Raw genomic sequence first — 13379 nt, forward strand, 5'->3', positions numbered from 1 at the left:
CCTTTCAGCTTTTTCTTGATTTAGGGTCTTGCATATCAAGACTTTTGACTGTTAGCAAGTCTGGTCCACTGACTAGTCAGTTTTGAAAATGTGTAGTTGTGCATCCTGAATCACTTGGATTCCCTGAAACTGTAGAAGCAGAGACCATATAGGGCAGAGATGGTCGTCTGGTACACATGTGAATTGGAGAAATCATAACACTTAATATGGCGGCTGTAGCCATGTGTGTCTGTGTACATGTGTACTGTATATGTGTGTCTGTGGATAATGAGCCATAGTTAATGGATGCCCTGCCATCAAGGTCATGTTATGATGCAAGTGAGCGGCAATACAGAGAATTCAGTCTCTCTCTCTCTCTCTCTCTCTCTCTGTGTGTGTGTGTGTGTGTGTGTGTGCATGAATGCATGGAAAAAAATAAGAGAAGGGAACTAGATAAAAGGGGGAGGGGGAAGAGATTTACAGAAGGACAGAAGGAGAGAGCGAAAGAGGGTAAGTGTTGAAGGATTTATGTGGCGGTAGTGCAGAGTGTGTGGCATGAGAAAATCACTCTGGCTCTCCCAGCTGTGGTCATGTGATCATGAAGTGCTTAGACTGTCAGATGACATTACGTAATGCAGAGCGAGAGGAGAGCCAGGAACCGACAGACAGAGAGAGAGAGAGGGAGAGAGAGATTGGATTGTAATGGGTTTATTTGCCTCATCACTCTCTCTCCTTCACAGCTGTGCTGCTCTTACACAGATCTGCTTCATTACCGTACAGTTCTCTCAGTCTTTGTTGCCTTCACATTTGTGATTGCAGAATTATAAATGCCAGAGTTGCTATAAAGTAGTCAGTTAAAAAAATGACAGTTATGTCATCAGTTGCTCATTCAAAACCAATATGCTGGTCTTCATTTTCCAAGCAATTACACTGTATTTTTTTTTCTTCAAAGTTGAAAATAAAACAAAGAATAGTGGACTGTGTTTTACAAGAAAATACTATTTCAGTCTTTCTACTTCAAAATTTCAAGTTTAAAGGTACCCTAGAACTTTTTTTTAAAAGATGTAATATAAGTCTAAGGTGTCCCCTGAATGTGTCTGTGAAGTTTCAGCTCAAAATACCCCATAGATTTTTTTTAATTCTTTTTTTTTTTAACTGCCTATTTTGGGGCATCATTATAAATGAGCCGATTCAGGGCTACTGGCCCTTTAATTCTCGTGCTCCACACCCACGGAGCTCACGCTTGCCTTGAACAGTGCATAAACAAAGTTTACACAGCTAATATAACCCTCAAATGGATCTTTACAAAGTGTTCGTCATGCATGCGGCATGCATGCGTCGGATTATGTGAGTATTGTATACTGTTATATTGTTTATGTTTGATTCTGAATGAATTTGAGGCTGTGATCCGTGGCTAACGGCTAATGCTACACTGTTGGAGAGATTTATAAAGAATGAAGTTGTGTTTATGCATTATACAGACTGCAAGTGTTTAAAAATGAAAATAGCGACGGCTTTTGTCTCTGTGAATACAGTAAGAAACGATGGTAACTTGAAACCACATTTAACAGTACATTAGCAACATGCTGACGAAACATTTAGAAAGACAATTTACAAATATCACTAAAAATATCATGTTATAATGGATCATGTCAGTTATTATTGCTCCATCTGCCATTTTTCGCTATTGTCCTTGCTTGCTTACCTAGTCTGTTGATTCATCTGTGCACATATCCAGACGTTACTGGCTGCCCTTGTGTAATGCCTTTCATAATGTTGGGAACATGGGCTGGCATATGCACATATTGCGGCGTACACCCCGACTGTTACGTAACAGTCGGTGTTATGTTGAGATTTGCCTGTTCTTCGAAGGTCTTTTAAACAAATGAGATTTATATAAAAAGTAGGAAACAATGGAGTTTGAGACTCACTGTATGTCATTTCCATGTACTGAACTCTTGTTATTCAACTATGCCAAGATAAATTCAATTTTTCATTCGAGGGCACCTTTAACTGAATGTGTTACTTGCTGTTTCTTTGCAATTAATTGTGAAATTCACTAGCAATTTCTGAGTGAAAATTGTTTTGTTTATTTTTATTTGGGAACACTTCACAATAAGATTCCATTTGTTAACATTAGATTAAAGGGTTAGTTCACAGTAATTTCTATCATTAATTACTCACCTTCATGCCATTCCACACCCGTAAGTCCTTTGTTCATCTTCGGAACACAAATGAAGTTATTTTTGATGAAATCCAAGTTTTTATTTATTTTTTATTTTTTTATCCCCCATAGAAAGCAACGTAATTACTTTCATTTTCAGAAAAGCATTGAAGACATTGTTAAAATAGTCCATGTGACTGCAGTGGTTCAACCTTAATGTTATAAAGCAATGAGAATGCTTTATGTTCGCAAAAACAAAACAAAAATAAAGACTTTATTCATCAATTTCTTCTCTACCCTGTCAAACTTGGATGCAGTGAACGCAGTGCAGAGCTTCCGTGTTTACATCCAAACACCAGCTCAGAATTGGCCGGCTCCTGCGTCAGCATCACTCGCGTGCATTGTGCTGCTCATGCGAACAGCGTCAGGCAATAATGAGTTGGCGTTCTGATGTAGAACCTGGAAGCACTGAACAATGTAGGAGATTTGCACAGAATAGAAGATATTGTTGAATAAAGTTGTTATTTTTGTTTTGCTTTTGCACAGAAAAAGTATTCTCGTCGCTTCATAAAATTAAGGTTGAACCACTGCAGTCACATGGACTATTTTAACAATGTCTTTAGTACCTTTCTGAGCCTTGATGTTGCTGTCTATAGGGAGGTCAGAAGGCTCTGATTTCACCAAAATATCTTAATTTGTGTTCTGAAGATGAATGAAGGTTTTGCAAGTGTGGGTGAACTAACCCTTTAATTTTAGTTGGTTTTAATTTTAACATTTACCAGTAAATTATTCAACATTATTTAATGGACTTGAGCTAACATGAACTAACAATGAACAGTTGAATTTTTATTGACTAACATTAACAAAGATTAATACATGCTGTAACGTATATTGCTCGTTGTTCGTTAATGTTAGTTAATGCATTAATTAATATTAATGGGGTGGTTCATTGCAATTTCACTTTTTTAACTTTAGTTAGTGTGTAATGTTGCTGCTTGAGCATAAACAGTATCTGCAAAGTTATAGCGCTGAAAGTTCAATGCAAACAGAGATACTGTCTTTTAAAGTTATGGCAGTTTAATGCCTACAAAAATGACCGGTTTGGACTACAACGAGCTTCTTTTCTGGATTGGTGACATCATAAACCTTGCAATTAACATAAACCATGCCCCCGAGAACACGCAACAAAGTGGGCAAGGCCATGTCGCGTGCATACAAGTCTTCTGTGTTTGGGCTTCCTAGGGACGCTTGACTTAGGGAACAATGTTTAAAATTTATGTTTAATTCTGTTCCTGACAAGTATAATGCTAATTTAGCAGTCTGTGCTGCACATTTTATGGAAGACATCTTCCAGAATCTACAAGAGTTCAATGCTGGATTTACACAAAGTCTATTACTGAAAGATGAAGCAGTTCCCACTTTAAAAGCAGAAGCTGCTGTTTAGGGGCCCCTAACTGTAAGTATGTTTTATTGTTTATAAAATTATATAGTTTTTGGGACGTAAACAAAGACCAATGCGGTTTGGCTTCGCTAGCCAGTTAGCTAAATTCTATTTCAAACTTCTCCTAAACACCAACAAACTTCTATGTAATCATACCAGCGAACTTCTGTTGGTGTTTGTTGGCGTTTCTGTTATCAGTGTACAGCATTGTTTCATTACGGCTTTTATGTTGTGTTTACCCAAAAATTAAACACTAACTTTACAAAAATGCTACTACTCAGACATGTATTCAGCTGCATTAAAGCTTTTAATGGATAAAACCGTATATCGAAATCTAACATAAACAGCAGTGACATTTACAAGTGACTGCACTAAACACTTTGACACAAATACAAACAAAATGACTTACTATTCATAAACGTCCTTTAAAAGCCGTGCTTGCAGAGGTTCTGCTTGACCCTCTTCATTACTGTTATCTGGGTCTTATTTGGGGCTCAAATTGATACCGCAATATTGACACAATTATTTACATTTCCACTGAAGCAAAGACTGTATTTTGACCGTAGCACATCCGTCGTTTGCCCGTAAAGGTAAGGGGCGTGGTGTTTCGTGAAAACGTGTTCCGGACAGCGAATCACAATACACTGGACCAGCTAACCAAACTGAGCCCATTACGTATTTCTGAGGGAAATAGAACTTCATAGGGGCTTCATAGAACCAGGAACTCAACAGAGCGTTTTTAGGAGAAGGGAAACAGCGTTGTAGAATAAAGGTAAAATATATGAAAAATATTTAAAAACAAAGCATTGAACCACCCCTTTAATGAATAGATCATTTTTTCAGTGTAGTTGGAAATGTATGGAAATGACATACAGTGAGTTTCAAACTCCATTGCTTCCTCCTCCTTATGTAAATCACATTTGTTTTAAAAGACCTCCGGAAAACAGGCGAATCTCAACATAACACCAACTGTTACGTAACAGTCGGGATCATTAATATGTACACCCCCAAATTTGCATATGCCAGCCCATGTTTAAGGCATTACACAAGGGCAGCCAGTATTAACGAATAACATGATAACATGATATTTTTAGTGATATTTGTAAATTGTCTTTCTAAATGTTTCATTAGCATGTTGCTAATGTACTGTTAAATGTGGTTAAAGTTACCATTGTTTATTACTGTATTCATGGAGACAAGAGAGCCGTCGCTATTTTCATTTTTAAACACTTGCAGTCTGTATAATTCATAAACACAACTTCATTCTTTATAAATCTCTCCAACAGTGTGTAATGTTAGCTTTAGCCACGGAGCACTATCAAACTCATTCAGAATCAAATGTAAACATCCAAATAAATACTATACTCACATGATCCGATCCATGCATGCAGCATGCATGACAAATATCTTGTAAAGATCCATTTGAGGGTTATATTAGCTGTGTGAACTTTGTTTATGCACTGTATATAGAGTCGAGCTCGGGGGGCAGGGAGCATGAGATTTAAAGGGGCCGCGCGCTGAATCGGTGCATAGTTAATGATGCCCTAAATTAGGCAGTTAAAAAAATTAATTCAAAAAAATCTATGGGGTATTTTGAGCTGAAACTTCAGACACATTAAGGGGACACATTAGACTTATATTACATCTTGTGAAAGAACGTTCTAGGGCACCTTTAATAATAGTTTTGCACTTATAATGGTTTTGCAGGTTGGAGGAGACGCCCCCTGTCATGACGCTGCTCCCTGATAACATCCTGCAGGTGTTGCGTCTGCAGCTGCTGCAGTGTGTGCAGAAAGCGTCTGAGGGGCTGGAGCCCGAGCAGCAGACGTTAGCCCTCCTGCTCCTCAAGTTCCTCATCGTCATCTGCAGGTCAGACTCTGAGACGTCACACCAGTGTCCTCCTGATGGGAGAAAACTTTATGACCAAGAAAAACACATTACAGAAACCGATCGGTGTTATGATTAGAAAGGCTAACTAACTAAAGAAAAAGTCATTTTAACAGTCTCTTATGAAAATATTAAGTGTATTGAAATTCAGTGAAAACATAAACTGGACACCAGTGCTCCTGCTGAATGTTTCATGAGTTCTCCGATCACCTGCTGCTGAAGGTTCATGTGTGGTTTCCACTTTCAGTGACACCTTGAGACTTTTCATGGTCTGACAGTACGATTCATCGAATGGCAGCTGCTGCTCATTTGTACACACACACACACACACACACACTTAAGGACACTCTTAAATTAATGCTGTTCTTTTGAACTTTCTCTTTATCAAAGAATCCAGTATCATAGTTTCTACAAAAATTTGAAGCAGTGCAACTGTTTGATAATAATAAGAAATGTTTCTTGAGCAGCAAATCAGCATATTAGAATGGTTTCTGAAGAATCACATGACACTGAAGTCTGGAGTAATGATGCTGAAAATTCAGTTTTGCATCACAGGAATAATGTTTAAAAATATATTCAACCAGAAGACAAGTATTTAAAATTGCAATGATATTTCACAATTTTACTGTTTTTACTGTATTTTTGATCCAATAAACTCAGCCTTGATGAGCAAAAGAGACTTCTTTCAAAAACTTTAAGCAATCTTACAGACCCCAAACTCAGAAACGATAGTGTAGCTCCTGGGGCAAATTTGTCATCTTCAGCAAACACTTGTCATGCACGTCCATTCAGAAAAATGTTGTTGTAATTTGTCCACACACACACACTGTAGCGTCAGCTCTATGTCCAGCTTCAGCAGCAGTCAGTGTGTGATGTACGGCAGGGGAATCTCTCTGACAGCTAGAACTAATGGTCCTGTCATACGGCGGTCTGTCCAATACAGTTTCAAACACGCATGCACAGTTTCTCCACCCTGACAGCTGTGTGATCTGTTTGACAGGAACCTGTCAAATGTGGAGGAGATCGGCGCCTGTTCCTACATAAACCACATCATCACCATGACAACGCTTTATATCCAACAGGTCTGTAACTCCCTCTAAAACCATGCTTTCTGTTTATCCATTCTTCCATTTCTTGATGTCTTGTTTTTACCTTTTCCTCTCCTACTCCCTTTCTTTTCTTTTTCCTCTTCCATTTCCGTCCTTACTCTTCCTTTTCCTGTCATTTTTTTCCTTTCTTTTGCATTTCTTCTTCCCTTTCCTGTCATTTCCTCTCTGTTTCCATTTCCTTTCGGTTTCCTCTTCCTTTTTCTTTCCTCTTCCATATTTCTCGCTTATCTTTTTTTCCATTTTCTCTCTCAGTTCTTGTCCTTTCTGTTTCCCTTTCCTTTCCTTTCCTCTTCCTTTTCTTCTCATTTTTCCTCTTAACTTTCTTCTACAAAGAGAAACATTCTCATGTCATTTCCACTTCCTTTCCTTTTCCCTCTTCCTCATTTCTTTCCTCATTTCTTCTTTATCCTCTTCTTTTCCTTTTCTCTTCCTTTTCTCTCCTCTTCCTTTTCCTGTTTTCAGCTATTTCTTCCTTTACTTTTCATTTTCTCTGTATTCCTCTGCCATTTTCTTCTGTCTTTCTTTTTGTCTATATTTCCTCTTCCCTTTCTCCTTCCTCATTTATTTCCTGTTTCCTCTTTCCTTTCCTCTACTGTACTTTGTCCTCTTCCTATTCCTTTTCCCTTTCATTTTCCTCTTCTTCCTTTCCTTTTTGTCTTGCTTCTTTTTTCCTCTTTCCCTTTTCTCTAATTTTCTCTTCTCTTCTTCCTTATTCTTTCTCTGCATTCCTCTACCATTTTCTCTCATCTTTCTTTTCTTCTTTTTCTTCTCCCCTTTCATATTCTTCATTTCTTCTTTGTTGTCGTTTTCTCTTTCCTCTTCTGTTCTCTCTACTCTTTTTTTTGCTGTTGTTGTCCTTTTCCTGTCCTCTTTTTTTTCTCCCTTTCCCCTTACTTTATTCTCATCTTCTTTTTTCTGTTTTCATCTTTCTCTTCCTTTCCTTTTCATTTTTTCTCTCATTTCCTCTCCCTCTTAATCTTCCTTTCTCTGTATTCCTCTACTATTTTCTTTCATCATTCTTTTCCTCTCTTCTTCCTCTTCCTCAGTAATAAAGTAAATCAACAATTCTGTCTCTCTATTTAGCTGAAGAGTAAGACGAAAGAGAAGGAGCTGGCTGATCAGACACAAGCCGAGGAGTTTGTCCGTCACGCTTTGGCCTTCTGTGAGAGTCTGTATGATCCCTATCACAACTGGAGGCATCGTATTCACGGGTGAGATATGCGACCAATGCCTCCATTGTTAATCACTTTGTACAAGCACGTACTAATCCAGAAGTTTCCTCATGCACACTGAATAGGGCATTATTAGACTGCTAATCTGCAGAATAAACCAGCGTTGTTTGGAGAGTTGGAATGTTTAAAATAGCTTTGTAGAGTCAATGTTAAATGAAAAAGTAAATCATTGACTTTCTTAATATATATTCCTGGTCCTCTTGTGAATGATTCGTCAGTGCATGTTGTTTTAAAGAACAAAAAGTTTATATTTCTAATCTTTCCTCAAAATGTTTGAACTTTTCCCCTCTGAAATAACTTCACTTAGAAAAACATTGCATTGTCTGCAGTTAAATGCTTTGTAAATGACAGGCAAGTGAAGAATATGTATGTGAGAGTTTGTTACAAGTCATGGTGTATATGTTGCTATATGTGCTATGTGCAAGCCCAAAACACTCAATCCAGTCCAGTTCCCTGTTATTCAGTTAACACCGTCAAATGAGGCGAACACATATACAGTGAAAAACACAGCTGTGTTTGACCAATAAACACATGTAGTCTGGTTCTACGAGTTTTGTGAATAGCTTTTTTCCTTAAACTCAGTTTCTCTATGTGTGTGTGTGTTTTCAAGGGTTATTTGAGGGCAGGTAACATGGCTGGAGAAATTAACCTGGGCTCATGGCACACATGCCACTGAAAGTAACAAAATATTGGGGGCAAAATACACCTGTATTGAAATAATTTACATGTTATATCTGTCATAATGTTTTATTATTTATTATTATTATTAATTATTTAAAGTAGTATATTATGATTAAAACAATCAATATTTATATTATTAAAATATTAAAATAATCCAACTTAATATATGGCAGTGTTTCACAAACTGTGGTTTGCAAACCCAATGAGATTTTAATTTTAAAATGAAAGCAAAATAAAAAGCTTACTAAAAATTTTATTTGTTTACTCGCATGTCATGGGACCATTTTCTGATTTCAGAGAACTGTGAGCATTAAAATGTGATGTTAAATTATAAAAAAAAAAATACTTTCACCAGTCTGCTCTATGGCATGATTCATGTGTGTGATATTATATTGACGCTAACTGAAGTGTGAGTTATGGGTCTGTTTATCTGGTTTGTGTTTTTATCTGTCTTGCAGACAGCAGCTCAGTACTGTGGAAAGAAGCAGACAGAAATTTAAAGCTGCACCGCTTACTGTAGAGTTTGTGCCCTTCTTCTACCGTAAGTCTATCTCATTGGATGAACCCTGTGGGATGTGTGGTTTGTTTATTTACTGATCAAATCTGCTGTTTTATCATTTAGCCTTCAGCGATGGCACATAACCAGCTCTCTCTAAACAAAGTAGTCTCAGTGTTCCTGTGCTTATAAACTCACACTGCTTATCTGTATGTTAATGGCCGAAGCCAGAGACATAAAGTGTCACTCTTTTTCTGACTGTACCTGTGCATTAATGCAGTCAATACTTAACTTTTAGTCTGTAGAACTGAGGAACGTATGAAAAACGTTCTGTACTGAAGAGACAGAGGATAGAAAAGTCTAACAGCATGCGTACAAAAAAATAATTCAGCATGTTGTTGTTGCCATTTGTCATTTGCATAAAAAGCAGACACCTCTTCATTCATATGTGTGCGTGTGTGTGTTTCAGAATGTTTTCAGGAGAGTGAGCACCTGAAGGACAGTCTTAAATGCTGCCTTTTGCACCTGTTTGGAGCCATTGTCGCAGGTGGACAGGTGAGCTCATATCCACAGGTGTGTGCCACTGCAGCAAAAGAGTGATGAAGTTTTAGATAAAATGATAAACTTCTCAGTTATGGTGGTAAAATGATATTTGGTGTGCAAATTAACATATAAAAGACATACTTCCTAGTTCAGTTTTTTGTGTCTCTTTTAATTGGTTAGTTCACCCAAAAAATGAAATTTCTGTCATTACTTACTCACCCTCATGTCATTTCAAACCTGAAACGCAAAATAAGATATTTTTGATGAAATCTGAGTTTTTTTTTATCCCTCATAGGTAGCAATGAGTATTCCACCCAAAAATCTGGGTTCACCCAAAAAATTCTGTCATCATTTACTCCCCCTCAAGTTGTTCCAAACCTGTATAAATGTCTTTGTTTTGCTGTACACAAAGGAAGATATTTGGAAGAAAGCAGATCTCGCACCCAATCTTTTTTTCCTATTGTGGTAGTCAATGGGGGGCGAGATCTGCTTGGTTACAAACATTATTCCAAATATCTTCCTTTGTGCACAGCAGAACAAAGAAATTTATACAGCTTTGGAACTACTTGAGAGGGAGTAACTGACAGATTTTTCATTTTTGGGTGAACTATCCCTTTAAGGTTGAGCCACTGTAGTCACGTGGACTATTCTATACTACTCTAAACCTTGAAAGACCGTAATTACATTGCTTTCTATGGGGGATTTAAAAAACTCTTGGATTTAATCTAAAATATCTTAATTTGTTTTCCAAAGATAAACAAAGCTCTTACGGGTTTGGAATGACATGAGGGTGAGTAATTAATGACAGAAATTTAGTTTTTGGGTTAAAGGTGCTAAAGAGGATCTTTTCGTCGGCTGAGAAACCAAAGACTGTTAGTGAGTTTTTTAAATGAGCAGCTCATTTCGAGGGAACGCCTCCCAAAACTCGTGCACAAGTATTGGAACACGAGTGTTTACCAATGGCAGTCGCTGTGTCGTGTTAGTGGATTCATTATGTCGGACTCACCGCAGGTAACTCATAATCTGCAGTTGTTACTCCTGTCTCCTGACAAAAAACATTGCATGCGGCGCCTGTGGAGTGTGGAAAGTTACTGGAGGGCGCAGCCGCGCACGTCTCTCACAAGGAACGTCACGGCAGTGATTGACAAGCCAGAGGGCCAATCGTTTACACGATGATCGCGTAAACGATTGGCTGATGTTTTTAAGGCCCTACCTCGTGCACAGATGATGTATATTAATATTATTCCTTTCAGTGTACATAATAAATAGTCTTTTATCAGTTAGTAAAGACAGTTTCAAGTAATATTGCAAAAATGTATAAAACAAAACATCCTCTTTAGCACCTTTAGCTAACTCTTTAATGTCTCTTTTTCTCAACAGCGTAATGCTCTGTTGGCCATCTCGCCGGCCACAATGGAGGTGCTTCTGGGAGTGTTGGGTACAGGCGAGTGTCTGAGCGGAGGTGGAGATGGAGAGGATTGGGATAGCGAGGCTCCAGACAGGAAGGCCCTGTTGACGCTGGGCTGTTTGAGGGAGGTGGTGCACCGGCTCCTGGCCAGCAGCTCCGATCAGAGACAGGTGGAGATCAGCTCCGTGCTGGAGAGCTACTTCAAACTGCTCAACTCAGACCCCGCCGCCACAGCGCAGGTCAAAGGTCGTCCAACACCACCCCACTCTCGGCACTGGGAGAGCCGCTTTGTGGCGTTACAGGTGAACATGCTCGGTGAGTAGATCTTTAAAGAGCACGTTACGCTTTTTTGCATTTTCAACTTTCTTTAGTGTGTAATGTTGCTGTTTGAGCATGAAGAAGGTCTACGAAGTTACAAAGCACAAAGACCCTCCAAAGGGAGCTATTCTCTATATCAGTGTGCAATGTTTCTGAACTTCCTGAAACACCCTCCATTGTAGTCTGAGTTTTCTTCCAGGAACGAAAGGTCACAATATTCTTCATTTAGATAATTCCCACCCAAGGCATAAAGGCATATGTTAAAAAGAGTTAATACTAAAAAATAATTAAGTTAGTACTAGTGTGTTGAAACTTGCGGTTATAGTAAGGGGCTTGACATTTCCAAAACACACTCGAAGTGGTTGACCAATCACAACACACTGATCCAGCCGAACAATCAGAGCGCATTGCGCTTTTCTTCATAGATAAAGGAACTAAATAGAGCATTACTGACAGACTGGGAAGAGAGGTGCTGCAACAATGTCAATTACATGAAAAATGTGTTTTTTGAACATTCAAGCATGAAAACCCATTCTAGTAGACCCCAAAAACAAAATCAATATATATATAATAGGTCCTCTTTATTCGTCTGCTCTTGACTACAGCACTGTTCTGAATCCTGTTCTCAATTTCACTCAGAAACCATTCAGGATATGTTTGAGTGCACCGACCGGCCAGTTCTGCAGGCCATCTTTCTCAACAGTAACTGCTTTGAGCATCTGACCCGACTCTTGCAGAACAGTAAGGTGAGCTCCTCTTACAACGCTACACTACATTACACTGCATGCATTTGGTTTTACTCAGTTTTAAGTCAAAATAGAGCTGAACAATGACTTTGTCAGCTCCCTTTGTTTTGGAAGCATTGATTTCAGAAAAATCTTTAGTAAAGAGTTCTGAGTCTTGAAACCTTCTAAGCCACTCTGAGATGAATCAATATTTGATTCAAAGCAAAAAGGTATTTGAAAATCTGAAAAAAAGGCCTGTGGGGAAAAAGAATTTATACTTGGTGTCTCTTATTAGGGAATGAATGAACTACTATTCCCATGAAAAATTATCATGAATACTTTATTATTTGGGTTTTGTGTCTTCTTAATATATTTTCTTATCATAAAACACCTCTGCTGTCTTTTATGCTCTAATGCTACAACTACCATCTCATGTTAACTAACATTGTTCAGGTAGCTGCTAGCTAACGTTATCTATACCGTAGATATTAATACTTTTATTTGCATTCATTTCATCAAAATGACAGTAAAGACATTTATAATAATAAGATTTCAAGTAAATGCTGTTCTTTTGAACTTTCTATCATCAAAGAATCTTGAAAAAAAAATGTATTGCAGTTTTTGAACAGCGTCCATTAGCCTATAAAACAAGATATTATATAATTCTAATATAAAGGGTAATAATTTATTTTAAAAAAAAATAGTCAAACCAAAAATGATTCAGACACTAGATATATATTTTTACTAGTGGGTACAGGACACTATAGTTCATTTCTGTAAGTGAGGATACCAAAATAAAGTAAACTGTGACATATTATACCCAAAAAGTATTCATACAGTGGACTACCAGTAAAATTGAGAAGAATTTGGAACCAAAAATTGTTCAGACACTTTGACTTGACCATGTTTTGCTTCAGTGTTATCTGACATAATTAAGATTATTTTTTTCTGACACAGTTTAACTCTGAGATCTTGTCATATCGTATTACCATTTTTTTAAACTATAGTGAATAAACTGTAATAATGAATGAAATGTTCCATGTTTCTGAATAAATGTTGGTGTGACTGTAATTATCTAACCCTAAAGAGTGAAAGTACCTTAAGGGTGTAAATTAATTCCCTAAGGATACATATTATTACCTTAACATACTAATATAATATGTATCCTCTACAGTAAACATGGCACTAAGGTGTACCTTTTACAAGCTGAAAGATACAATTTAACACTTTCTTTTTTTTTAACAGTGTAGGAATTCAGCAATTAAATGTGATTCTAACAACCTTAAAGAATAAGGTTAGGCCTGATATGAAAGACTGATATTATCTCTAAAAGAAGTTGTGGTGATTTTGAAGTGGATTCTTGAGCTCTATTAACACTAAACGACTTTTACAGGAT

The 13379-nt window shown here is 37.5% G+C and overlaps 1 protein-coding gene across 12 annotated transcripts in view; it reads left to right on the forward strand.

Annotated features, from left to right (window-relative positions):
* The window catches only part of nbeal1 (neurobeachin-like 1), a 72396-nt gene that overhangs the window by 14657 nt on the left and 44360 nt on the right, over positions 1-13379 (forward strand). For 7 of the 12 annotated variants that reach the window (XM_067372953.1, XM_067372954.1, XM_067372947.1 and 4 more), the window contains exons 4-10: positions 5292-5453; positions 6472-6553; positions 7664-7791; positions 8952-9034; positions 9459-9562; positions 10913-11255; positions 11898-12004. In XM_067372953.1, coding sequence (XP_067229054.1) covers positions 5292-5453; positions 6472-6553; positions 7664-7791; positions 8952-9034; positions 9459-9562; positions 10913-11255; positions 11898-12004 — 1009 coding nt within the window. The remainder of the gene's footprint in view (positions 1-5291; positions 5454-6471; positions 6554-7663; positions 7792-8951; positions 9035-9458; positions 9563-10912; positions 11256-11897; positions 12005-13379) is intronic. The other 5 variants (XM_067372955.1, XM_067372960.1, XM_067372950.1 and 2 more) reach the window with 1 other exon arrangement.

Source organism: Chanodichthys erythropterus, chromosome 21, assembly GCF_024489055.1.
Source record: "Chanodichthys erythropterus isolate Z2021 chromosome 21, ASM2448905v1, whole genome shotgun sequence".
NCBI classification, from domain to species: Eukaryota; Metazoa; Chordata; class Actinopteri; order Cypriniformes; family Xenocyprididae; genus Chanodichthys; species Chanodichthys erythropterus.